General features: G+C 45.4%; 1 protein-coding gene across 1 annotated transcript in view; it reads left to right on the top strand.

Annotated features, from left to right (window-relative positions):
• Positions 1-24,323, top strand: part of CAPRIN2 (caprin family member 2) — a 1,868,571-nt gene that overhangs the window by 475,813 nt on the left and 1,368,435 nt on the right. Inside the window, exon 5 of the mRNA XM_044087251.1 lies at positions 2,549-2,787. Coding sequence (XP_043943186.1) covers positions 2,549-2,787 — 239 coding nt within the window. The remainder of the gene's footprint in view (positions 1-2,548; positions 2,788-24,323) is intronic.

The following is a 24,323-nucleotide window of genomic DNA, read 5'->3' as shown; positions in this document are numbered from 1 at the left end:
TGAGGTGTATCCTACCCTTTCTGGAAAGACTATTGGATGTGCTCAGTAGATCTTCAGGATGAGTATTGCAACATAAAAATGCTCCAGCAGATTCCTTCGCTTCCATCTGGGAGCTGATTATTACCATTTCCGGGTGCTACGCTTTGGACTCTCTGCGGCCCCAAGAATGTTCACCAAATGCATGACAGTGGTAACAGCTCACTTGAGACTGCAAGGATTCACTTTCTGTACTTCGATGGTTAGCTCCTTACTGCCCCCACCAAGCGTCTACTGGTTAAAATTTTCTATATTTTAGAGCATCTAAAGCTAGCAAAATACCTAGGAATGTCAAACATGGAGAAATGCAAGTTGACTCCTCAAACCCTGGAATTCATAGGAGCAAGTTTCTATACTCTTTAGCAGTCTACCTTCTAGGTCACAGATTAGAAAGACTGAGGTCCCACTTCCAGGTGATACTTTCTCAAGACAAAGTTCCAGCTCAGGTTGTCCAATTTCTAGGATCAGTGGCAGCATCATTTGTAGTAGTCCCCCTAGTGAGACTACACATGAGACTTCAGTGGCTCCAAACAGTGGTCCCCTTTGAATCACCCTGTCCTTTCAGAACCGCATAACCGATGGAAACAAGATTTAACTTTGTGGATGAACTCAAACACCTGTGGAGTTGCCCTTTCTCCCTATCTCAGCCCAAGGCCATAGTGACCACGGATGCTTCTGTGATGGGGGGCACTCGTGGGGAAACATGGTCCAAGGCACCTGGTCCCCTCTGGAGGCCAATCTGCATATGTGTTCTAGAATTGAGGGTAGTGCTAGTGTTGCAAGCATTTCAATCTCCCTTCTTGTCAGGGACAGTTGCGATCCAGTCTTAAATGTCTGGCATATCAAACAAGGGGGAACAAAGTCCTATCAGCTGTCGAGGCCATGTGAATTTGGCAATGGGCAACAGCTTCCAACTGCTTTCTGAAAGCAATGCACATTCCTGTGGATTCCAACACTATTGCAGACAAATTGAGCAGATGCCTCATGAGTGGTCCCTCAATTCTACCATAGAAGCAAAGATCTTAAGCTGCTCGGGCCAGCCTTGCTGTGATCTTTGCCTCCAGCAAATCACAAATGTAGCGGCTACTTTGCCCTAATTTCCCCACAGGAGTCCCTGAGGGATGCTGAAATAAGATTGGCCCCCAGGAATTTGCTTCCCTCCCCTTCCTCTGATCCCATAATTCTTAAGCAGAGTAATCCTCTTTCCACCCTACTGGCCCTGACCAGTTTGGTTCCCCTTCCTTTGGCCTTGCCTAGTACACAACATGGGTTCTGGATACAACTTTGGAATTACTCGCACCTGCAGGAGTTGACTCCACTTCAGTAATTGCTGGGCAGAATAACCTTGCCCCCCTGTACATAACATTCTTCTGGATTGTCACAATCCATCAGGAAAATCTATCTTGGCAAGTGGACAAGATTCCATGTTTGTTCTCTACAGAAGGTATTAGACCCCTGTTCAGCTCCAGTTAATGTGGTACTGGATTATGTCAATGCTCCATTCGGGAGCAGCTTCCACAGAGTACATCTGAGTGCTATCAAACTTCCACATTGGATTCCAAAACTGTTCCTTAATTTCCCACCATCTCTAACTTTCTTCTAAGTCTCATTAGACCACCCTTCAAAGAACCGTTCCAACCTTTGAGTTTAATGCTAAAAGTGCAATCCTTGATCACTTTTTGAACCTGCTGCAACTTGTGTTATAAAGTTCATATCCTGGAAATCCCTGTTTAGTAGCAATCCCCTCAGCCAGACACATCTGAGGTTCAGGCCTTGTGCATAAAATGCTCTTAGTCTTTCATAGTGACAGTATCACTTTGGCCTAACCCTTCCTTTCTGCCCAAAGTCATTTCTGAATGGACTATTAATAAGAAAGTTGTCCTGCCAGTCTTTTTTCCAAACTTCTCAAAGGAGAATACTGCCTTCATTTACTGGATGTACATAGAAAATTAAGATTTTAGCTTGGCAGAATTGGTGCATCTGACCAGTTTCCTATTCAGGGCTACAATTGGGAAACTGTTTCTAAAGGTAACTTTCAGTGGTTGAGAAATTGTGTGCTTTCTACCAACCTAATTCCTCTACCGAACAAGGTCAAAGTGCACTCAACCAGATCAGTGGCGACTTCTGTTGCCTTTCAAGGGCTTCAATGGATGATATCTGTGCAGCTGCAACTTGGGCTACTCTTACCTTTCACTCATTACAAATTAGATTTGGTTTCCAGGGGAAGAGCATCCTTTGGTTCAGTGGTACTTAGGAACATTCTTCCTTGGCCTGCCAGGACAAAGTAGCTAGGGACATTCCTATCAGTAAGGAATGAAGATTGTCAGATGTTTTTTCCTTAACATTGTCATCACTGGCAAACTGAGCTAACGGGGAGAGGGGCACTATGGGCAAAGCTTAGCTTGAGTTTTTTGGTTGGCACGAGGTTGTAAGCTGTTCCGAGGACGGAACAAACACAGTAATGAAAATAAACACAGCTGGAACATTGTTAACTTATTTTTCTTTCCAACAGCTTCTGAAAGTGCAGAAGAAAACACAGCGACGTGAGCAAGCTTTACGTATGGAAGCAGAGAAAAAACGTTTGCGCACAGTTTTGCAAGTCCATTATGTTTTGCAGAACCTTAGCCAGGAGCATATACAAAAGGATTTTAAGGATGGCTTGAATGGAGCTATGTATGTGTCTTCCAAAGAACTCAACTACCTCGTCAGATTTTCCAAACTAGTCTCTCTTGAAAGGGATGAAAAACTGAGGTAAGCTGTGCATTCCTTCCACAAGGCAAAATTTTAACTTAGAAAGCATCTTGGATGGTAGACACTAGCCACTTGACTGAGGTTTTGGCACTGTGTAGATCAATTCTCCGTTTTTCCTTGTGTCCACCTGCTGTGTGTTGGAGTAGGACAGAGAATGAGCCCTCTAAAATTTAGCTCTGGTATAAACGTTCATGAATTTAGTCTCTGGAAATTGGGGTAGCCGATGTAAATTGCATTGGTAAGACTGTAGTTTTATAACTGACTGCAGTTCTCTCAAGACAGTGGGGACAGTTATTGGAGTTTTATTTAATCTTTTCAAAAGATGGTAGTATGCAGGCATTTCGGGTGAAGAACTGCCTGCTTAAATAGGCTACCATAAGTTCCCCTTGGTCTCCCTGACAAATCTATTTCTGCCAACAACAGTGGGCTGGATTTGTCTGCACATTTTATAACTCTGAGTTTTATTAGTAAAGTAGTCTGGACCCCACCCCCTTCTTCCCAGCAATCTACTTGTACTGAGATCCCTAGACATAAAGGCTAAATCTGCTGGTCTCCAATGGACTGTGCCTAGTGCCTACTTTAGAAAAACACAATTAAGACAATCTCATCAGCTTTAGTCATTGCACTGCATTCTCTTTGCTTTCAGGGTGGCTTGTTTTGAATGATACAGTAGTGAGGATTGCACAAGTGTAAAGGGGAACAGTATCCCTGTAGTGACTTCACTTTTGAGAAGCATAGGCCACAGACATCTGCCGTAGTATCCCTAGGATTTTAAAGAGGTTTGTTTTCCTTTATCAGGTTTTGTGCTGTGTACTAAATGGCTGTCATTGCTTTTGCAAAAGTTTTTTTGTAAACCACTTTGAGAACCTCCATGTTGGAAATTGTATAGTTTACAATCTGCATACTATAACAAGGTTTAAAAAGTGGTACAAGCTTGGAGCCCTTTAGGAGACCATTGGAAACCCTTCCCCTTATTGAGTAATGTGCTTTTTAACAATACTGGGTGACATAATTACATGTGTTTATTTCAGACACTAGCTTTGAAGGGCTGCTGAAGCATAAGAGTCTCCCCTTCAGCCCATAGTTTTAACTGAAGATGTACTACCTCTTATTGAGACGTGTTCTTTGTGTTTCACTGTTGCAGTCGTTACATTTGGGTAATCTGCTGGCTGATTGCGCTCAGTCAGCCTGAATAAGTCTTGGGTCCTGTGTCTGTTGCTTTCTCCTCTTCCATGATGTCAGTCGTCAGGGATGTAAAATATGCAGCAGACGCCATTTTAATGACTTTCTTGCTGTGCGGTGCCTGAAACAGTTTGCAAGTGCCAGTCGGCCGACTCTTGAAATTTTAGTTTGAGTTTCAGAACCGAAGTATTCAAACTAAAGCTAAGTACCCCATTGGGGAAACCTTTTTTTCTTGCTCCTTACCGATGTCAGTAAGTTAATTGCATTACTTGTGGGAAGCAAATACCTCAAAGATTTTCATTTTTTTTCTAAATACTTTGGTTCAAGATTTAGCTATTCTGAAATGTCTGTTAGCAGACTACCAGAATTCACAACGCAAGGAAAAAGACAGAGGTCCAAAACCGAAGCTTCTAAGCCAGTTGCCGGTTCGCTGGTACTCAGTGAGGTGTTTTCGCAGCCCCTGATGCCCACTACTTTTGAGTCGCAGGCCTCTACCTAGACCCATTCGTAGTCTGGTATGCCACGAGATTCTGAGAGTATTGAACCTGCCGATGTTTCCCTTGGATGGGTCTGGAGCCGCTGAGCAGGCACTGGCGAGTTTTCAGGCCTCAGTATTTGTATATTAAACAGCCATCCTCAAAAACGAGGCCAAAACCTACTATGTCTAAAAGATGCATGAGCATCCCTAAAAAACAAATTATCAAAATGGCTGAGGATTTAATTACCTTGATCAGGGGTTCCCAACCCTCCTAAGAAGCCTAGGCAAGGCACTGATTATGAATCTTCAGATCAGGTTTCTATTTCTTCTGATCAGGAATTTTCTATCCCACCTTATGAGGACTCTCATGCAGAGGAATCCATCCCTTCTGCTAATCCTCCTGAGGATTACTCTCTTGGAGAGACTTTGCATACTTTAAGGGAACACTTTCATTGGTGGAGTCAGGACTTCTCAGAATCCAAAGAGGCTTAGGGATTTTCTTCCTCAGCATAGGCCTTTGGCAATATCTCCTGTATTGGACATTGATTTCTCAATCTATCATGGCTCCTGATTCCCTGCTTCCAGCTCCTAGTAAGCCAGACTGGTATTACAAGGTTCCTGACTCCCACAAATTTATTTTCAAAAATCCTGCTGCTGACCCTGAAACTATTTCTCAGGATCCAAAGGGAATTGAGGCTTCTACAGCCAAAAATCCTACCCCTTCAGATAGGGACTCCAGGGTGCTGGATAGATGGGGTAAGAACGTTTATACGTCTGCAACCTTGGCAATCTGGGCTTTAAACTGCCGGTTTCATATGCTTAAATATCAACAGCATGTTATGGGCTTACTGAAACAGAAAATGATTTCTGATTGTGTTGAAAATAACTTGCATGATTCATTGCATTCAGCAGAACAGGTCGCAAAGCATACTTTGCCAAGCTTACTTTGCCAAGCTTACTTTGCCAAGCTTACTTTGCCAAGCTTACTTTGCCAAGCTTACTTTGCCAAGCTTACTTTGCCAAGCTTACTTTGCCAAGCTTACTTTGCCAAGCTTACTTTGCCAAGCTTACTTTGCCAAGCTTACTTTGCCAAGCTTACTTTGCCAAGCTTACTTTGCCAAGTGGTTTTGATTCCTTGGAGGCCTGTTGCAGGGCTGCTGTAACTGGGTCTGTGATAAGGTATGCTTAGCTCAAGGAGCAAAATCTGCCTGATCATGTTAGTTATTGTTGAATGCTCCTTTACAGCAGGACAGTCTGGTAAGGCCGAAGAGGTTTTAAAGATGGAAGACCAAGCTAAATCTATGCAAACTGAAAGATTACTTGCAAGAGCAGCCACCCAGTTTCAGTAGACACTGGCCTACTAAGAATTGGTCCTTTCCTGTGTCCAACAGCTGCTCAGGCCAAACCCAGAAACTCCAAAGGCTCCAGGTTCTGTCACAAGGATCTTACAGGTCAAAACAATGGGGTGCCTCCACCTCCAAATCTGGAGATAAAGCACAACCCTACAGTAAACTCATCGACCTTCCTCTGCCATCCCTAAGCACTTACCTTTTGACAGCCCCTTTGGGGGGAAAGCTAGCACTTCATGCTCAAAATTGGCATTTAATTACCCAGGACAAGAGGGTCTTAAATATAGTATCCCAGGGGTACAGATTTAATTTCCACACATTGCCAATTCCAAATGGATGGACAGATTTGCCACCAAATCAGTGGGCAGAGGCCTTGAAACAAGCCATGTTCCCTCATGGATATGCTGGCTCTTCATCCAGTACCAGAAAAGGAAAGAGGATTTTATTCAGGATTTTTCCTGGTACCCAGGAAAGACAAATGGCGTCCAATTCTGGACTTGTCCAAGAACGTATTTAGAATGGATATTACAAAATTCAAAATGCTGACTTTATAGCAGCTACTGCCTATGCTAGGCAAGAATGCTTGGTTGGTAACTCTGGACTTAAGATGCATACCTGCATATCAAAATCAGGGAATTTTGCAGAAGATACCTCTGTTTCAAAGCAGGCTATTTGCGTTACCATATCTACTGCACCCAGGGTCTTTACCAAGTGCTTGGCACCAGTAATTGCATGTTGCAGACAATCAAATGTGTCCATATCTGGACTATTCTCATTCATGCAGAGGACAAGGACATTTCAGCACCTAGCATTTGTAAAAAGGCTTCTGGCATGCCTAGGGTACACCATAAACAAAGAAATCACAACTGGTACCCTCTCAAATTACATTCCTGGGGCCAAGCTTGAATACAACTGCCCAGATGGCTTACCTCATGCCAGACATTCAGTTGATGACATACTTCAAACAAGTGGTAACAAACCAGCTATCTGCAAGACAAATTCTGCAGGCTTTGGGGTTCATGGCATCCTGCATTCTACTAATTCCATGTGCAAGACTGCATATGAGGAAACTTCAATGGTACCTAAAAAGCTTATGGAGTCAACATTCTCACAGCCTGGAAACAGTGATTCTTCTCATTCCCTGCCTGCAACAGGAGTTCCTTTGGTGGGCAGAGGCATGTCACCAAAACAAGGGACTGTCATTCACAGACTCATCAGACTGTTTGGGGGGCCCATCTGGCAGGGAGATGCATTCAGGGCAAATGGAGCCCAAACCAAATGCATCTACATATCAACCAGAAATAAATGCTAGCTGTACAGAATGCTCTGACAGTTTTCAAGGACTTCCTTCATCCAGGATAACTACTAATTGACAACACCACAGTTGTGCGGTACATAAGCAGGGGGGTACCCACTCGTACACCCTTTGCAGACTAGCCATGACCTTGTGGAACACAGCCCTGACTTAAATAAATCAAGCTCAATACCTGCCAGGAAAGCAAAATACTCTGGCAGATGACCTAAGCAGAAGTCTTATGGACCCACACGAATGGAAACAGGATCATCAAATCTTCATGTTGACATGAAAATGGGGGAGCCCTGACAGTTTTGGGGAGAGGCAAATAGATCCATCAGTTGGACAAATTCTGCACAAGAACTAATCAAGCATGGAAAGTGTATGCTGTATCCATCTGGAAAAACCTGTTGCCCACTAAGGAATGAGTCACCTTCCTCCGTGGTACTTGCCTCAAGTCTCACCTATTGCCTCAGCAGAACTATCAAATTCTGCACGCTCTGCTCCAACCTCTGAATCTTGCAGCATGGCTAATCAACTAATTTCACCAATCACATCTCAAACCTGTGATGAATGTCATTTTGGAGGCTAGAAGGCCTAGTACTAGAAAGTCTTATGCTGATAAATGGAAGAGATTCTGCTTGGAATAGAGCACAAGGAATAGACACAGCTAAGCCACAATATTCCTCATTTTGCAGTACTTAACTGCGATGCTTCACAAGGGCCTATCTTTTTCTTCAATAAAAATCCATGCCTCTGCCATCTTGGCTCATTACAACACAGAGCCTCCTCTCCTTTTCTCATCCCCTGCTAAAGCAGCATCTCATAGGGGCCAAAAATTTAAGGCCTCCCAAGAAAGCACAAACTCCTTCATGGGACCTCAATTTTTGGCTGGAAAAACAACCCTACCTACTTTTGAACCAGCTGCTACTGCGGATATAAAATTTCTTTCTTGGAAGACTACCTTTCTTTTAGCAGTCACTTAAGCTAGAAGGGTTTCAGAACTACAGGCTTTCATGGCAGTGGAGCCTTTATCATACCCAGACAGGGTGGCCCTCGGGACCAATCAGTTTATGCCTAAGGTGTGGTATCTAGTGTGGCTGTTAACCAGACAGTTCACCTGCCGACTTTTTACCCAAATCTGCGGAACAAGGGGGAGCGGATTCTGCATTCATTGGATGTACACAGACAACTGAGGTTATACTTTAATCGGACAATCTCAGTCTGAGCAACTACTGGTGGCATTTGCTGCAGGAACAGAGGGGAAGGCTATCAAAGCAGGCTATTTCAAAATGGATAAGCCATTGCATTAGATGTTCTTCGTTTTCCATTGCTGCAGTCCTTGTACCCTCCTCAGCAGGCCAGGCTGAGGGGGGGGGCTCAGGTATATTCTTCCCTCTCTTTCCCACATAGTTAGAGCCTCTCCTTCTGTTGCATTGAGGTTCTATGGCCCCTCCCTGATAAGAGGCCCAGAGACTCTGCATTCCATGAGGAGCACTTTTAAATGGGAAGGCCAGGACCTTTGCCTCTCCTGTTAAACTAAACCTGATAGGTACTATAGGGTGCCCGGCTCAGTATATTTTGTTAAGGAGTCCTAGGGAGACAGAAACTGTTTCTCTCAGGGGCCTAAAGGTGTTAAGGCCTCGAGGCAAGGCGTTGGATAGGTGGGGTAAGAAAGTGTATGTTCTGTTCTTCGCAGGCATGCCTGGTTTTGGCCTGCTAAGGGGGGGACATATATCTGCTATGATTCCCAGCAGGGCTTAGGCCCTAGATAGAGGAGTTCACCTGCTCATTCTTCTGAGGTGCAGGCAGGGGTCCTTTCTTCAGAACAGAGACAATGACCTGCCTTTCAGCTGCCATAGATTTCTGCCTGGCAGCTCCTTGGAGGCAAGCAATGATTTTATGGCCTAGAATGCCACCTAACTCACCTAACTTTCTTCGAGCAGGGTTTCTGCAGCAGGCTGAACTCCTTAAGCGGATGTGTGGAGCAAATCATGGATCCCCATCCCTGGTGAAACTGGATCTTTCCAGATTTCAGAAGGACTTTGTGTCACTGGACTCCAGACATAGATCTGTTCCTTTAAACCTGCCAGCTCCCACACACAGTTTTTTTCAAGGGTTTATCACACAACTGGAAGAGTGGATGCTGTCTTTCAGTTGGACGGACCTTCATTCATGTATGCCTTCCACCTCTGCCTCTTCTAGTTCAGTGCGCCTTCCTATCTACTCTAAGTCTAGGCTGGTTTGCCACAGCTGTTTTACACAGAGCATGTTGTCAGCTCCAGTAAACTTTTATGATTTGCCAAGCTCCCTTACCTCTGCTTTGATTCTGCAACAGTAGGACTACAGCCCAATGGAAAGCAAGAACTTCATTACAGTTTTGTAGTTTGTTACCTAATGTAAGTGTAGATGGATTCCATTCCTTCTTGGTCTTCTCCCTCTTTCCCTCCTCTGTATTTTAGGTGTTGTGTGTAGGTGAGTTTACATGCTTTGGTGGAGTATTTTTCTTTTTATCTTTTTAGGGGTCTTCTGACATCTGGGGCAGAAAGGGCAGGGGATAGGATATGCGCGCATGCGCGGTGGGCGTGCCTGGCGCTGGTAGTGGAGACGCCCTGACCGGCGATCAGCCACTTCTGTATATCGGGCCCGACTGGATGCGACTCTGCAATAATAGGGGACTGCAATGGAATCCTCGAACATCTACATTTATGGTAGGTACAAAACTGTACTTTTCTGCTACTTGCACCATGTTAAACCTGTGCCCAAGGGGGATCAGATCTCATTCCACCAGGGCTGCTTCTACTTCTGCAGCCTTTCTCAGAGGGGTTCCTACCAGCGACATTTTAGAAGCTGCTACTTGGAGCTCAGTTCGTACATTCACAAAGCATTACCATTTACCTCTTTTTCTACATCCAGGGCAGGCTTTGCCACTGCAGTCCTGCAGGGCCTTATAGCTGCTCCTAATGTTTAATTCCATCCTCCCAGCCATAGCTTTGGGATTCTAACCAAATGTAATGATTGCAACAGTGAAACATTAAGAACATAGTACAATTGTGTACACTTACCATAAATGTAGATGTTGGAGTGTGTTCATTGTTGCAGTCCGGGTTACCCACCCGCCAGCCCCCTTTCTTTATTATACCTCTTTCCTTCACTGCTCAAAAGTTGTGTATTTGCTTTTAGTTCAAGCTAAATTGTGTTCTGAAGTACATGTATGTGTATATATTTTTGCTCCCCATTTGGGAGGCACTTGACATCTGGGGCAAGAAACTGATATAAAATGGTGTTGGCTGCATGTTTTTATACCCCTGACATGGAAGGAAGAGGAGACTGCAACCAATGCAGGACCCAAGACTGTTCAGGCCGACTGAGGGCAACCTGCCAGCAGATTACCCTAAATGTAATGACTGCAACAGTGAATACACTCTAACATCTACATTTATGTTAAGTGTACACAACTGTACTTTGTCTAGCTTGATGCCCAGTACTTGTCAGGCTGGGTTTTAAAATATGAACACTCCCCCTACATTACTTGGTATCAGTCCATGTTGCTACCATCGGCCAGATGTTGATGTGGGAGCATATCCATAGTGAGGGCATTGCCTGTTAAGTAGTCTTGCACATTATGCACAGTAGTGCCACTGTACAGATCAGCTGGCTGCTCTTCCCCATATGAAGTACCTCTAGGTTAATTTTCTCACCTTTTAACTTAATCAGAAAGTAGCTGCCTTTTGGCAGTGCCCGCAACCAAGTTGGAGATGTCGTCTTTGTTGTTTCATACTGGTGGGTAACTGATCTCAGTTGCACCCTGGAAGTTTCTAAAGATTGAGAACTTGTGAAAGCACTTAGAAATGCATCCAGATATTCTCTAGGCTTTGGCTTTTAATACTCTCCATAGTGCTAACAGAAGGAAAGCTGTACGAGTGGTGACAAAGGATGTGATAGTATATGCTTCACTAAGTGCAGTGGGGACAAGTGCAGGCATGCAGATTATTTTGAAAGGAGTAGAAATATCAAATGCCATGTACTTAAAACTATGGGTAACTAGTAGCAAAAATAGCTGCCAGACATCCAAACTTTGGGTGCCTGAAGGGAAATGCAAAGTAGTATCGAACACCAAGAATTTGGACCAATTTTAGCTCTGAATTCTTTGGACTTAAGTTATAACAGAAATGGATATTTGGAAATCAAAGCATTTGACAGTCTTACAGCATCAGTGCAAACATGTACTTGTCTACAGCTGTAAACTGCCAACATGAACCTTGACTGTGTTGCACATTTGAGATTTTCTGTTCTTTGACTAATCTTCCTGTCTAACATGGACTAATTTTGAAGTTACCTGGCTGGAAAATTACTTCCATAAATGGTTTGGGGTGTTTAAGGCAACTAGCGGAAATAAAATTTTGCACTAGCATAGAAGCTTGTATTTTAAATGAGAAACCCATAATTTTAAATGGTTTAATTTTGGAGTGGGCAGGTGATCCCAAGTTGGGAAAAACCTAGGGAAAGTGGCAGTTTAAAGTACTGTTTAATCTTGCTTCTTGAAACTCATTAAGTGCAAGGATTTTTCAACACTGAAAGATGTAGTAGGCAGCTTAAAATGGCCTACAGGAAGTGTAGAAGCCAGTCATGGGTTTGCTTCCCACCTGTTGTGGGTAGGGGCTATGGTCTGGTACACTTGAGTGTAATCTGGTCACAGTAGTACATGTAAAGATCCACACTACTGAATCAGGTTGAAGTGGATCACTGAATTGCTTCCCACTCTAAAGAACATTCAGAGAAAAAGCATTATTGTCCTATCTTGGGCTACACTGCCCACGTGAAATCCAGCAGGTAAGGGATTTTGGCAACTTCATTTGATTCCTTTTATACAAATTCAGACTACCCTACTTTTAGGGAAGGTTGGTGGCTGCCAGTATAACAGCAGTCACACCTGAAGGTAGATTACTGCAAAACCTCCAAATTACTTGTCTGGTTAACTAAATTTACTGTTTTACACCTTTTTATATGGGCCAAATGCACCCAAATGGTTTGACCTCTCCACAGTCAAAAGTGCACAAGCATCTAGTCATCCTTCATAGTAAATACTCCAGTTAAATGTGGCTCAAGATGAGTAAATGGTTTGTGTTGTACACAAACTTGCAGGTGGATATTCAGTTGCATAGAAAAGACTAAAATTTGGCCAGATAACTTTCAAGGGAACTTCAAAGATCGTTGCATTTTTTTTAAAAACTGATTAGAACAATCCATGTGTAACACGGTGTGGAAAAGCCTTGCAGCTGCTCTTCAAAAAGGAATTCACGTGTTCTCTTCAAAGGAGGTGGCTTCCAGTCATTTAGCAGAAAATCTAATGCCTTCAGGGGTGCTCAAACTTTCTCTAGTAATTTTTAATATCAAAAATCTGGAAGGATAAGCTTAGATCTGAAGTTAACTTCATTTTATCTGCAACCTGTCATTCTGATATGTATTGGATCCGAGCTGGCAACTTTTCAAGCATCTGCTCTAAGCGCCGCCTTCTTACCCATAACCCATCACCATCTCCTACCTTCCCTCAGATCTTGTTTGCCGTTTCGTGCATCTGCATCGTGATCTCTGTAGCTCTGAGCATAGCATATTGCAAGTGCTATTTTTGGTCTTTTCTGTGTTCAGTTCTTTTCTCCCCATAATGCGTGTTGGTCCAAAGTTTGCTGTAGAGCAGCTTAGTGCAGTCCCTCCTACCCCTTGGGTGTGAGTGCTCTTGGTGCATCAGTCATAAGTAGGTTGGCTGTGTTTGTAGTATGGCTTACCAGCCAAAACCTACACCGGCCAATGTGGCTTGCTTGGGTGTTCCCCATTTATCTGTACAGTGCAGTATGCGCCGGATGTAACCCCAGTGCCTTAAGGCCAAACTGGTGGCAAAAGGCCTTCTTCCCATTTCCTCTTTATACTCATCAGCCGCTGCTCCTGCTGCAGCTGCCCAACCTCCCCCTAAGGCTGGGACTTGTCCTTCCACTAGATGTGTTGAAGTGGAGGCCAAAGGAAGATGAAGAAAGACTAGGACAGACAGGGAGTGGGGGGTTAGGTCCTGTAAACTGTCTCCAGAGTGGGAGCCCTTCCCTAGCCTGCCTTAAGTGTTGAGACCTACATCTCCTCAGCTCCATTTCCAGAGATTTTCCCCGGAGCAGACCGCCCTTTGATCGGAGACCTTTCCTCTAGGTCGTCGCAATGACCAGCCAGATCAGTCTGTTGCCTCCTCGCACTCTACTTGATCTATTGGAATTGGATATGGACAGGATATTTATTCAGACCCAAATCAGATGGGAGTCTTGCCAGGCCCCCCTCCCTCTGGAGGGGGTATGTCCATGCCCTTATTTCATCCAATTTCTCCTTCCTCTATCTGGCCTGCAGCTTCAGGGTTTATGGATCAGAGGATCTTTGGAGCTGGGGGTTTGGAACTGACTGTTCCAACTTCTACTCCAGCGATTTACCTTGTGTTCCTCTGATCCAAGCAACTCTCGGGGCTGAGGATGGAGTCGGATCTGAGGGGAATGGAGGTATTCAGCTCAGACTTTCAGATCTGAGCCATTCCTTTGGCCTTGGCCCTGATCCTTGTGGCAGACCCTGGAGAGCTTCCTTGTTGGATGCTAAGGAGGTACACACCATTCGGCATTCATGGTGGAGGGTTCTCTCCCAAGGATAAAGATCCCATCCTATTTCCTGGGATTCTGTTAAGACTCCCTTCAGCTTGTCCCAGGGACAGCCAGTGTTGGAGGACCCCCAGGCAGTTCCCCTGGAGGAACTCCCTCACTGCTCACGAGCCATCCTCAGAGTCCCACTGAAAAGGGTTCCTGTAAGTGCACATGTAAAAGGAGGCACCTGGACTCCCTAAAGTCCTTGTCAGACTGATTTAGATGAAGGTTCCCCCAGATTACCTCCCAAGGATATCTCCTTTACAGATCTCATGGAGATCCTCTGCCAGAGGGGAGGTTGGTCAGCCTCAACCTTCGGATGAATCTGTGTTCCTGGAGGTTTTTGGCATGGGCCCATCTATGTCCTGGGTGTCCCTGCCTGCAGATCCCTTAGTGGATCTTGCCATGCAGGCATGGAAGGAGCCTGACGCAATAGAGCCAATACCAAAATGGACACTTCTCTCCACCCGCAGAGGCCTGGTATAAAGGATTTCCTGTGGATGCTATGGTGGTTGCAGCAGCCACCCAGAGGGAACTGGCCCAGGAGAGTTCCTCTGTCCACTTTCCAGCCAAGGAGTCCAGGGTGATGTATCAATTTGGGAAGAAAGTGTGTTCGGTGACATTTTTCCATATGAGCACTGAATTCTTTGCCGCATGTTATACGACTGCAGTGAGTCCTAGTCACGGAGTTAGCGGAGTTGCTCTCAGTCTTTATCGTAGGCGGACAAGTGTTCGTTCACCACGAAAATGTCAACTCTGAAGTCAGTATCTAACAGGTCTATGCACCTCCTTTCCCATGCTACGGAACAGCTAAGGTGACACGCTTGGCTCACTGTCAATTTGCAGATGCCTTCAAGGAGTCTTCCACAAATGCTCCCTTTGATGTTTTTTTGGGAAGATTGTAAGCGACACCTTGTCCAGAATGAAAAGGACTGGAAGACTGCCATCTGAGTCTGCTCTAGCCCTCAAAGATTTTTTTTCTAGTAATCAGAGGGCAAAACATGTGGTTCTGAAAATCAGTTTTCCTGAGACTCTGGAAAACTTGTCCCCTGGAGGCAGAGGGGGACAGGGCAGATGCCACCTCAGAGGCAGTGGGGGTCGAAGGAACTTTGGGTCTTGGGAGCCCTTCTCTGGCAGGCCCATGCAGCAGCCCTGAGGGGTTGCCTGACCAACTCTGGAGGCAGTCGGATTATTGCACCCAACAGCTTGGGAGTCCATAACTGTAGATTGTTGTGTGCTTCAAATAAAATCCAGAGGCTACACTGGTTATCCCTCCCATCCAACCAAAGCACCTCCCAGATGTCCCACCCACTCAAAGGGAGATGGCAGCACTGGAGATTGCTAAGCTGCTTCACAAATGAGCCATTGAGCCAGTCCCCCCCTCAGGTGTTTACTCCAGGTTCTTTAGTGCCAAAAGACGGATGACCTAAGGCCCATTTTTGACCTGTCTGGTTTAAACCTGGCCATCGCCAAGCAGAAATTCCAGATGGTCGCTACAGTCCATTCAGTGTGGCAATGTGCTCAGTAGACCTCCAGGGCGCTTACTATCACATCAAGATTTACAGAAGCTCCAGGAGGTACCTTTGCTTCCGGCTGGGGGCCAGTGATTTCCAGTTCAGTCCTACCCTTCAGTCTTACCACAGCCCCCAGCGTGTTTACCAAGGTAATAGCAGTCGTAGCAGCTCACCTGAGGCTTCAGGGAATTCAGATATTCCCTTACCTAGACGATTGGCTCCTCACTGCTTCCACCAAGTGTCTTTGCCTAGCTGGAGATTCCTTCATCTAGCAGTCCAGCTAGGGATTATTGTTTCCAATCCATCTTGGACCCGGTGCAGATCTTGGACTTTATCAGGGCACGGCTGGACACCCTTCCACTGAGTCTTCCTAACTCCCGACAGGGTCCAGAGTCTACAGGCCCATGTATCAGTAGTTCTTGGCCCCGGGTTACCAAAGGTGGGCGTTATCAAAGCCCTGGGATGTTCTTCATCTCACATTGCTGCAGTCCTTACACTTGGGTAGTCCGCTGTCCTCGGTCGGCCCGAATATCAAAGTATAAGGCTGACGTCGGTCAAGGCGCATTTGACTGACATCAGGACGTCAGGGTACAAATGCGCATGACCGTCATATCCTCAGTCTTTTTTGCCGCATGGTCCGATGCAGAAGCAGCATTGCAAGTGCCGGTTGGCGTTCTGAGATTTTTCGATTTCGAAGTTTCAGACCGAGTTCAAAGTTGGCTAAGTACCCCGTTGGGGAATATTTTAGTTTTTTCTTGCCTCAGTGATTTACGGATGTCAGAAAAAGTCAATAATTGCATTTCTTGTGGGAAACAGATACCGCATAGAGATTATCATACTTTGTGTATTCCTTGCTTAGGGCCTGAGCACGACGTGGTTGGCTGTAGCTCTTGTGCTAGATTCAATAAACGCACTATAAAGAGAAGGTTGGATTGTGCCAGGTTAGTCTTTGGGAAGCGGTGCAATTATAAAATGCCGTCGGATGCTCCGGCCGCTTCTTCAAGAAGCGCAAGGACAAAGCAGTTAAGCCTAGGCTAGAAGAACCGCCTGTACGGACGCCGGTTCTTTAGAGGTGTCGGTGGAGCCGGTGGCTCCACCGGAGGTTTCTTTGTGTTCCCAGGGTGAGGTTTTATTATTGCAAGATGTGGCCTCTCAGGAGGCAGGTCAGGCTGAGGGGGCTTCTCAGGTTACTATACTCCCCTCCCTTTCTAGGGTGGCTAGGCCCTCTCCTTCTGTTTCAAAGGCTTCTCCCAGGGGCAGGCCAGGTTCAGTTTCAGTTGGTGTCACCCCTAGTTCTTCTGGAACTGTGCCCAAGAAGCATATGCTTAAAATGGCAGAAGATTTGATTACTTTGATTAGGGGTTCTATGCCCCCTCCTGATAAGAGACCTAGGGTGGAGCCTGAGCTAGGGAGTTTTGAGCAGGTTTCAGAGTCTTCGGCTGAAGACTTGCAGGAGTACTCTCCTTATTCTGATTCTGATGTGGATGATTCTACTCCTTCTGCTTCTCCTCCTGAGGATTTTTCATTTTCAGAAACTCTTCATTCCATGAGGGAGCATTTTAAGTGGGAAGGTCAGGACTTCTCTGATTCCAGGAAAAGGCTTAGGGAATTTTTGTTTTTACACCAGCATAGGCCTTTGGCTATACCTCCTGTTTTGGATGTAGTGGAAGATGTTTTTACTGAGGCTTCTCTTAATCCTGATTCTTTGCCTCCTGCTCCTGTTAAACCGGATAGGTATTACAGGGTGCCTGAAGCTCATAAGTTTCTTTTTAAGAGTCCTAGGGCAGACCCAGAAACTGTTAGCCAGGGGCCTAAAGGTGTTAAGGCTTCTGTTAAGAATCCGGTTCCTGCAGACAGAGGCTAGGGCCTTGGATAGATGGGGAAAGAAAGTTTATACTTCTTCCACTCTTGCTATGAGGGCTTTGAATTGCCAGTTTCACATGTTGAAATACCAAAACTATCTCCTTTCACAATTGAAGTCTAAGGTTGATGCTCTGGCAGAAGGTATTGATTGTAAAGAGTTGCAAGATTTAGTACATGTTTCTGAACAGGTGGGTAAGCATTCTTTGCAATGTGGTTTTGATGCTGTACAGGCCTCGTCTAGGGTGGCTGCCACTGGGTCAGTTCTTCGCAGGCACGCCTGGCTAAGGGATCAAAATTTGTCTGAACATGTTAAAACAAGGATTTTAGATGCTCCTTTACAATCTGACATGTTGTTTGGTCCTCCTGTTGAGGCAGTTTTAAAGAAAATGGAAGACAAAGCTAAGTCTATGCAGACTGTTAAAGATTTTTTGCAGGTCCAGCCTCCAAAGTTTAGTAGAAATTGGCCTACTAAGGGGTGGACGTATCCTTCTTATGATTCCCAGTCTAGGGGTAGATCTAGGCGTGGTAGGGGCAGAGCTCAGGGCTCTTTCAGGCCTAGAACAGGAGTTCTCCTGCGCAGTCTTGGTGAGGGCAGGGGTCAGTCCTTTCGTAAACAGACCCAATGACCTACCTTTTCAGCTGCCAGAGCCTTCTTGTCTGGCAGCACCTTTGGGAGGAAGGTTGGCACTTTTCAAAGAAAATTGGAGTTTAATTACCCAAGACAGATGGGTATTGGATATCATACACCACGGCTACAGGTTTTATTTCCATACCTTGCCTCCTTTCAAAGGCATGCCAGACGTTCCTCCTCAACAAAGAATAGAGGCTCACAAGCAGGTTTCTCTGTTGCTCCAAATAGGGGCCATACAGCCGGTCCCTATGCCAGAAGTGGGCCTAGGATTTTATTCTCGCCTGTTCCTAGTACCAAAGAAGGGGAACACGTGGAGACCAATTTTGGATTTATCTATCCTCAACACTTATCTGGACATTCCCAAGTTCAAAATGTTGACGTTGCAGCAGCTTTTACCTCTGCTGGGCAAAGATCATTGGATGGTAACTTTGGATCTCAAGGAGGCTTACCTTCATGTTCCTATCAGACTAAGTTGCAGGAAGTATCTGCGTTTTCGAGCTGGGACTTCTCACTATCAGTTCTCTGCATTGCCCTTTGGCTTATCTACTGCGCCCAGAGTGTTCACGAAAGTTCTGGCTCCAGTGATAGCTTTCTTCAGGCAAAAAGGAATACAGATCTATCCTTATTTGGACGACTGCCTGATTCTGGCTCAAGGAAGGGAAGAGCTTCTTCATCATTTGGAATATGTGATAGCAGTGCTAAGATGCCTGGGGTATTCTGTGAGCGAAGTAAAGTCCAGTCTAGTACCCTCTCAAGACATGTGCTTTCTGGGTGTGAGACTGAATACAGCATCCCAGATGGCCTTTTTAACCCCGGACAAACAAGAGTCTATCCCTTTACTTCCATCAACTATCTCATCAGTCCGGGCTGACTGCAAGGACAGTCCTTCAAGCCTTAGGGTTCATGGCATCTTGTATTCTGGTGCTTCCCAATGCCAAACTGCATATGAGGAAGCTACAATGGTATCTCAAAATGTATGGACACAGCACTGCCAGGATCTGGACACTGTCATTCAAATAATACCTTGCATTCAAAAGGAATTTTTGTGGTGGGCTCAGGAATGTCACCTAAACAAGGGACTCTCTGTGACCCGGCCAGAGGCGAGTCAGATTTTAACGACAGATGCCTCAGACAAAGCTTGGGGAGCTCATCTAAATGGAAAGTGGATACAAAACAAGTGGCCTGTCGGACTACAACATCTACATATCAACATGAAGGAGATGTTAGCAGTCCAGTTTGCATTAATAGCTTTCAAGGAATTACTTCTTCCAGGGCAGGTGTTGATTCTAACAGACAACACAACTGTCATGTGGTACATCAACAAGCAAGGGGAACGCATTCTTATCCTCTATGCAGGCAAGCAATGATTTTGTGGGAGACTGCTCTCAGTTTACAGCTCAATCTTCAGGCAAGGTTTCTGCCAGGAGCACAGAACTCCTTAGCAGATGTGTTGAGCAGACGAATTATGGATCCCCACGAGTGGAAATTGGATCCTCATGTATTTCAGAAATTGACAGTGTCATGGGAAACTCCAGACATAGATCTGTTCGCTTCTCCACTAAACCATCAGCTGCCAAAGTTTTGCACAAAAGGTTTCATCCCACAGCTTGGAGAGTGGATGCTCTTTCTTTCAATTGGAGCAATCTTCATGTGTATGCCTTTCCACCTCTGCCTCTCCTCCCAAAGGTACTTCTAAAGGTCAGACGGGACAAGCCAAGGATGATTTTAATAGCTCCGGATTGGCCTCGACAGCACTGGTACCCATTACTGAGAAGTCTGGTACGGAAGCCTCCATGGCCTTTGCCTTCGATTCCACACCTGTTGTCGCAGGAGGACAGCCATTTGCTAAATGTCAAGCTTCACTCTCTGCACCTAACAGCCTGGCATATTCTGTTTTGAACCATAGTGGGCCTCCACTTCCTCAGCAAGTTTTGAATGTTATTTTGGAAGCTAGAAGGCCTAGTACAAGGAAAGTGTGCAGACAAATGGAAGAGATTTTTATTTTGGAGTGCAGCAAAAGATTTTGATTCTGAGCCTAATTTGTGTGTGGCTCTTCAATATCTTACTGAGTTACTAGACAAAGGTTTGTCTTTCTCTTCTATTAAAGTTCATGCTGCAGCAATTTCGGCTCACTATGATTGCGACCCACCATTGTTTTCTCATCCTTTGTTCAAGCAATTTCTTAGAGGGGCAAAGAATATAAAACCCCCACGAAGAGCTCCTACTCCTGCTTGGGATCTCAATTTTGTGTTGGAGAAACTCACTCTACAACCTTTTGAGCCTGCAGCTACTTCTGAGTTGAAATATTTGTCATGGAAGACTGCTTTTTGTTGGCCATTACCTCTGCAAGAAGGGTTTCTGAATTGCAGGCCCTTATGGCGGTTGAGCCTTTCTTGATTTTCCATAAGGATAGGGTATCATTACGTACTAATCCTTCCTTTATGCCTAAGGTGGTTTCTAGTGTGGCTTTAAACCAAACTATTCATTTGCCTACTTTTTATGCAAATCCCCAAAATAAAGGGAAAAGATTTTGCACACTTTAGATGTACACAGGCAGTTGCGTTATTATTTGGACAGAACTAAAGGGTTCAGGCAGTCTCAGCAGTTTGTTTCTTTTGCTTTGAGTTCTCAGGGCAAGCCTGTGTCAAAACAAACTATTTCTAAGTGGATTGGGTTTTGCATTGCTTTCTGTTATTCCCATCATGGCAAGGAGATTCCAACTGGGATTAGGCCTCATTCCACTAGGGCTACTGCCACTTCAACAGCTTTTTGAGGGAGTGGCAACCAAGGATATTTTGGAGGCAGCTACTTGGAGTTCAGTGCATACTTTCTCTAGGCATTATCACCTGCCACTTTACTCTAAATCCAGGGCTGGTTTTGCCACTGCTGTTTTGCAGGGCATTTTGGCAGCTCCTGCTTCCTTGTAGTTAGCCATCCTCCCTTACCTCTGCTTTGGGATTCTACCCAAGTGTAAGGACTGCAGCAATGTGAGATGAAGAACATAGTACAGTTTTGTACCTACCATAAATGTAGATGTTCGAAGATCCACATTGCTGCAGTCCAATTTACCCTCCCTCCTTTCCCTCTGTAGTTAGAGGTGGTTGTGTGGGTTGGGTTGTACATATTATGTATATTGTATATATTGTACATATAGTTAGTGCAAGGGTGGTTGGTTGGTTGTTTGCTGTCTTTTGGTTTTGACCTTTATTTTTAGGGTCTTCTGACATCTGGGGCAAGAAAAGACTGAGGATATGACGTTGGTCATGCGCATTTGTACCCTGACGTCCTGATGTCAGTCAAATGCGCCTTGACCGACGTCAGCCTTATACTTTGATATTCGGGCCGACCAAGGACAGCGGACTACCCAAGTGTAAGGACTGCAGCAATGTGGATCTTCGAACATCTACATTTATGGTAGGTACAAAACTGTACTTTATATGGCTGCAGCAATCTGTCCTCTGTACGCATTTTCCACATGAATGTTCTCCAATGGACTCTAGCTTTACAGTGGTCTTGGCTAGATCTCCCTGTGGAACATCCAATTCAAAACCTGTAGGGCATCTCTTTTCTAGTGGGTCCAGTCACTGGAGATCTTAGCAGGGCACCAATTAGTTTCACCCAAAGCCCAAGCCACTGACTAGACTCCTCCCAGCTTGGGTGGGACTCTAGCTTTACAGTGGTCTTGGCTAGATCTCCCCGTGGAACATCCAATTCAAAACCTGTAGGGCATCTCTTTTCTAGTGGGTCCAGTCACTGGAGATCTTAGCAGGGCACCAATTAGTTTCACCCAAAGCCCAAGCCACTGACTAGACTCCTCCCAGCTTGGGTGGGACTCTAGCTTTACAGTGGTCTTGGCTAGATCTCCCCGTGGAACATCCAATTCAAAACCTGTAGGGCATCTCTCTTCTAGTGGGTCCAGTCACTGGAGATCTTAGCAGGGCACCAATTAGTTTCACCCAAAGCCCAAGCCACTGACTAGACTCCTCCCAGCTTGGGTGGGACTCTAGCTTTACAGTGGTCTTGGCTAGATCTCCCCGTGGAACATCCAATTCAAAACCTGTAGGGCATCTCTTTTCTAGTGGGTCCAGTCACTGGAGATCTTAGCAGGGCACCAATTAGTTTCACCCAAAGCCCAAGCCACTGACTAGACTCCTCCCAGCTTGGGTGGGGGGCACTATCTGGGGAGGACTGTTCAAGGCAAGGGGTCCCAGATGGAGATCAGATTGTATATCCATGTTCTGGAGATGAGCAGTGCTTCGTTGCATGCCTTCCACACTCTTCTTCCTCTGGGGACAATATCTATTTTGTCAGACCTGTCGGTTGTCTGGTACATCAAATAGGAAGGAGCCAGATCTTACCCTCTCATGAGGCCATGAGTTTATGGGAGATCTCCACCAGTCTTTCTGATTAAAACGCCCATCTCGGGCCGCTCCAACATTTGAGGACATATTTGGTCTGGCTTTTCTAATGCCATAAGAGTGGTCTCAATAGCAGGGGAGATCTTCCATGTGTGGGGTCAGCCTTGTTGCAATCTCTTCGCATCTCCAAACAAAGTGCAGCCAATTCTTTGCTCTGATCCCCCCCCTCACCAGGGGATCCCCCAGAGATGCTGTAGTCCATGCTTGGCCTCCCAGGTTACTGTACATTTAGCTCTTGTTGCCTCATTCCAAAGTTTCTTCAGAAAGCTTGCTGACTGGGGTGCAAAGTGATCCTCCTTGCCCTGTTCTGGCCTCTGGTGTGGTTTCCCTTCCACTGGTCTCTTGTTCTAGCTCCTTGGATTCTGGGTCCCTGCCCAGATCTAATTTCCCATCCCTTGGGCACTATTCTGCCCAACCTGAACAGCCTCAAGCTGACTGCTTGGTTGCTCTAGTTCCCTTGATTGCCAGGACTTCTGGTGGCGTCCCACAAGGCCTCCACTAGGAAGATTTACTACAGCAAATGGAAACTATTCTCTATTTGGGCTTCAGAAAAACCTGGATCCTTTTACAGCACCTGTTTTTTCAGTGCTAGATTTATTGGCCAGTTTTTCAGCAAGGGGCTAGTTCTTCCATGGTAAAAGTGCAACTGACTCATTTCCATGGTGAAAACGTCAATGCCCTGGCCTCTTCTAGACTGTGTAAGGCTTTTCTTAAAAGTAACTTTTTTTGCATCCTCCAGTTAGGGACAGTGTTCCCCTTTAGGACCGTAGCTTGGATGTTTCATTGTTGCAGTTATCACATTTGGGTTATCTGCGTGCAGGTAGCCCTCATCCAAGCCTGATAACCAAAGTCTTGGATTCTCACGTTTGTTCCATGAAATCAGAGGTATAACATGCAGCCGACACCATTACATCGGTCTTTCTTGCTGCGCAGAAGCAGTTTGCATGCGTCTGTCGACTCTAGAAATTTTCACTAAGGTTTCAGAACCGAAGTCTTCAAAAAAGTTAAGACCCCGTTGGGGATCCTTTTTCTTGCTCTTGACCAATGTCAGTAAAAGTTAATTGTATTACTTGTGGAAAGCAAATGCCTCAAGATTTTCATTTGTACTGCATTCCTTGCTTAGGCCCAGACCACGATATCCCTTGCTGTCAGTTTTGTGCCTTGTTCAACCCCCCAACTATTCTGTGTCTGCAAAAAGTTATTTTGGTACTTGGTAAAACTATCCAGAAATGGCGCAAGCCATCCTACTGTCTATTTTTCAAAAAACACATAAGGATAGACACACAACATAGGTCAAACCGCAGACAGTGCTTCTGTTGAGCTAGTCACCAGTCTGCTGGTATTCTGGCACTTTCGCAGTTTGCAGGCTTCTGAGACCCATTTGGAGTCTGGTATACCACGAGATGCTTTGACTATGCAGATGTCTCTACCTTGGATGGGTCCAGAGCTGCTGTGCAGGCACTGGCTTCTGAGTGTGTGTTCAGGCCAAAAGACTTGAATTTTAAACAGACACCATCTTTATCCAGGCCTAAAACTCTACCCATGCCTAGAAAACAGACATCCAAACTGCATGCTCAGGCCCATATGCCTAAAAACAAATGCTTAGAATGTCTGAAGACCTTATTGCCTTAATTAGGGGAAGCCAGCCTTCTCCCTTTAAGACCTAGAACTGATTTTCCTCTTCTGATCAGGAATCTGATATTTGTTTCGATTACCAGGATTTGCCCCTACCTACCTGAGAGGATTCTGATGCAGAGGATTCCATTCCCTCTGCTTCCCTTCCAGAAGATTCATGTTGTTGAAACCTTGCACACTTAGGGAGCATTTCTGCTGGGAAAGTCAATATTACATACTCCAAAGAGGCCTAGGGAATTCTTAATCCCTCAACATAGACCTTTAGCCATCCCTCCTGTTCTGGACATAGATGCTTTCTTGGAATCTAGCATTTCCCCAGACACCATCTCCAGCTCCCAGAAAACCTGACTGGTATTGGAGTAAGTGACTCAAGTTCCTCTTCAAAAATCCTACTGCAGATCCAAAGACCATTTCCCAAGGACCAAAGGGCATTAAGGCTACTGCTGCCAAAAACCCTACCCTTTCTGATAGAGATTCTAGAGCCTTGGACATGTACGATAAGAA

The sequence above is a fragment of the Protopterus annectens genome, chromosome 11.part0 (genome assembly GCF_019279795.1).
Source record: "Protopterus annectens isolate FY-2018-M chromosome 11.part0, PAN1.0, whole genome shotgun sequence".
NCBI lineage: Eukaryota > Metazoa > Chordata > Ceratodontiformes > Protopteridae > Protopterus > Protopterus annectens.
This window is presented reverse-complemented; position numbering and strand designations above follow the sequence as displayed.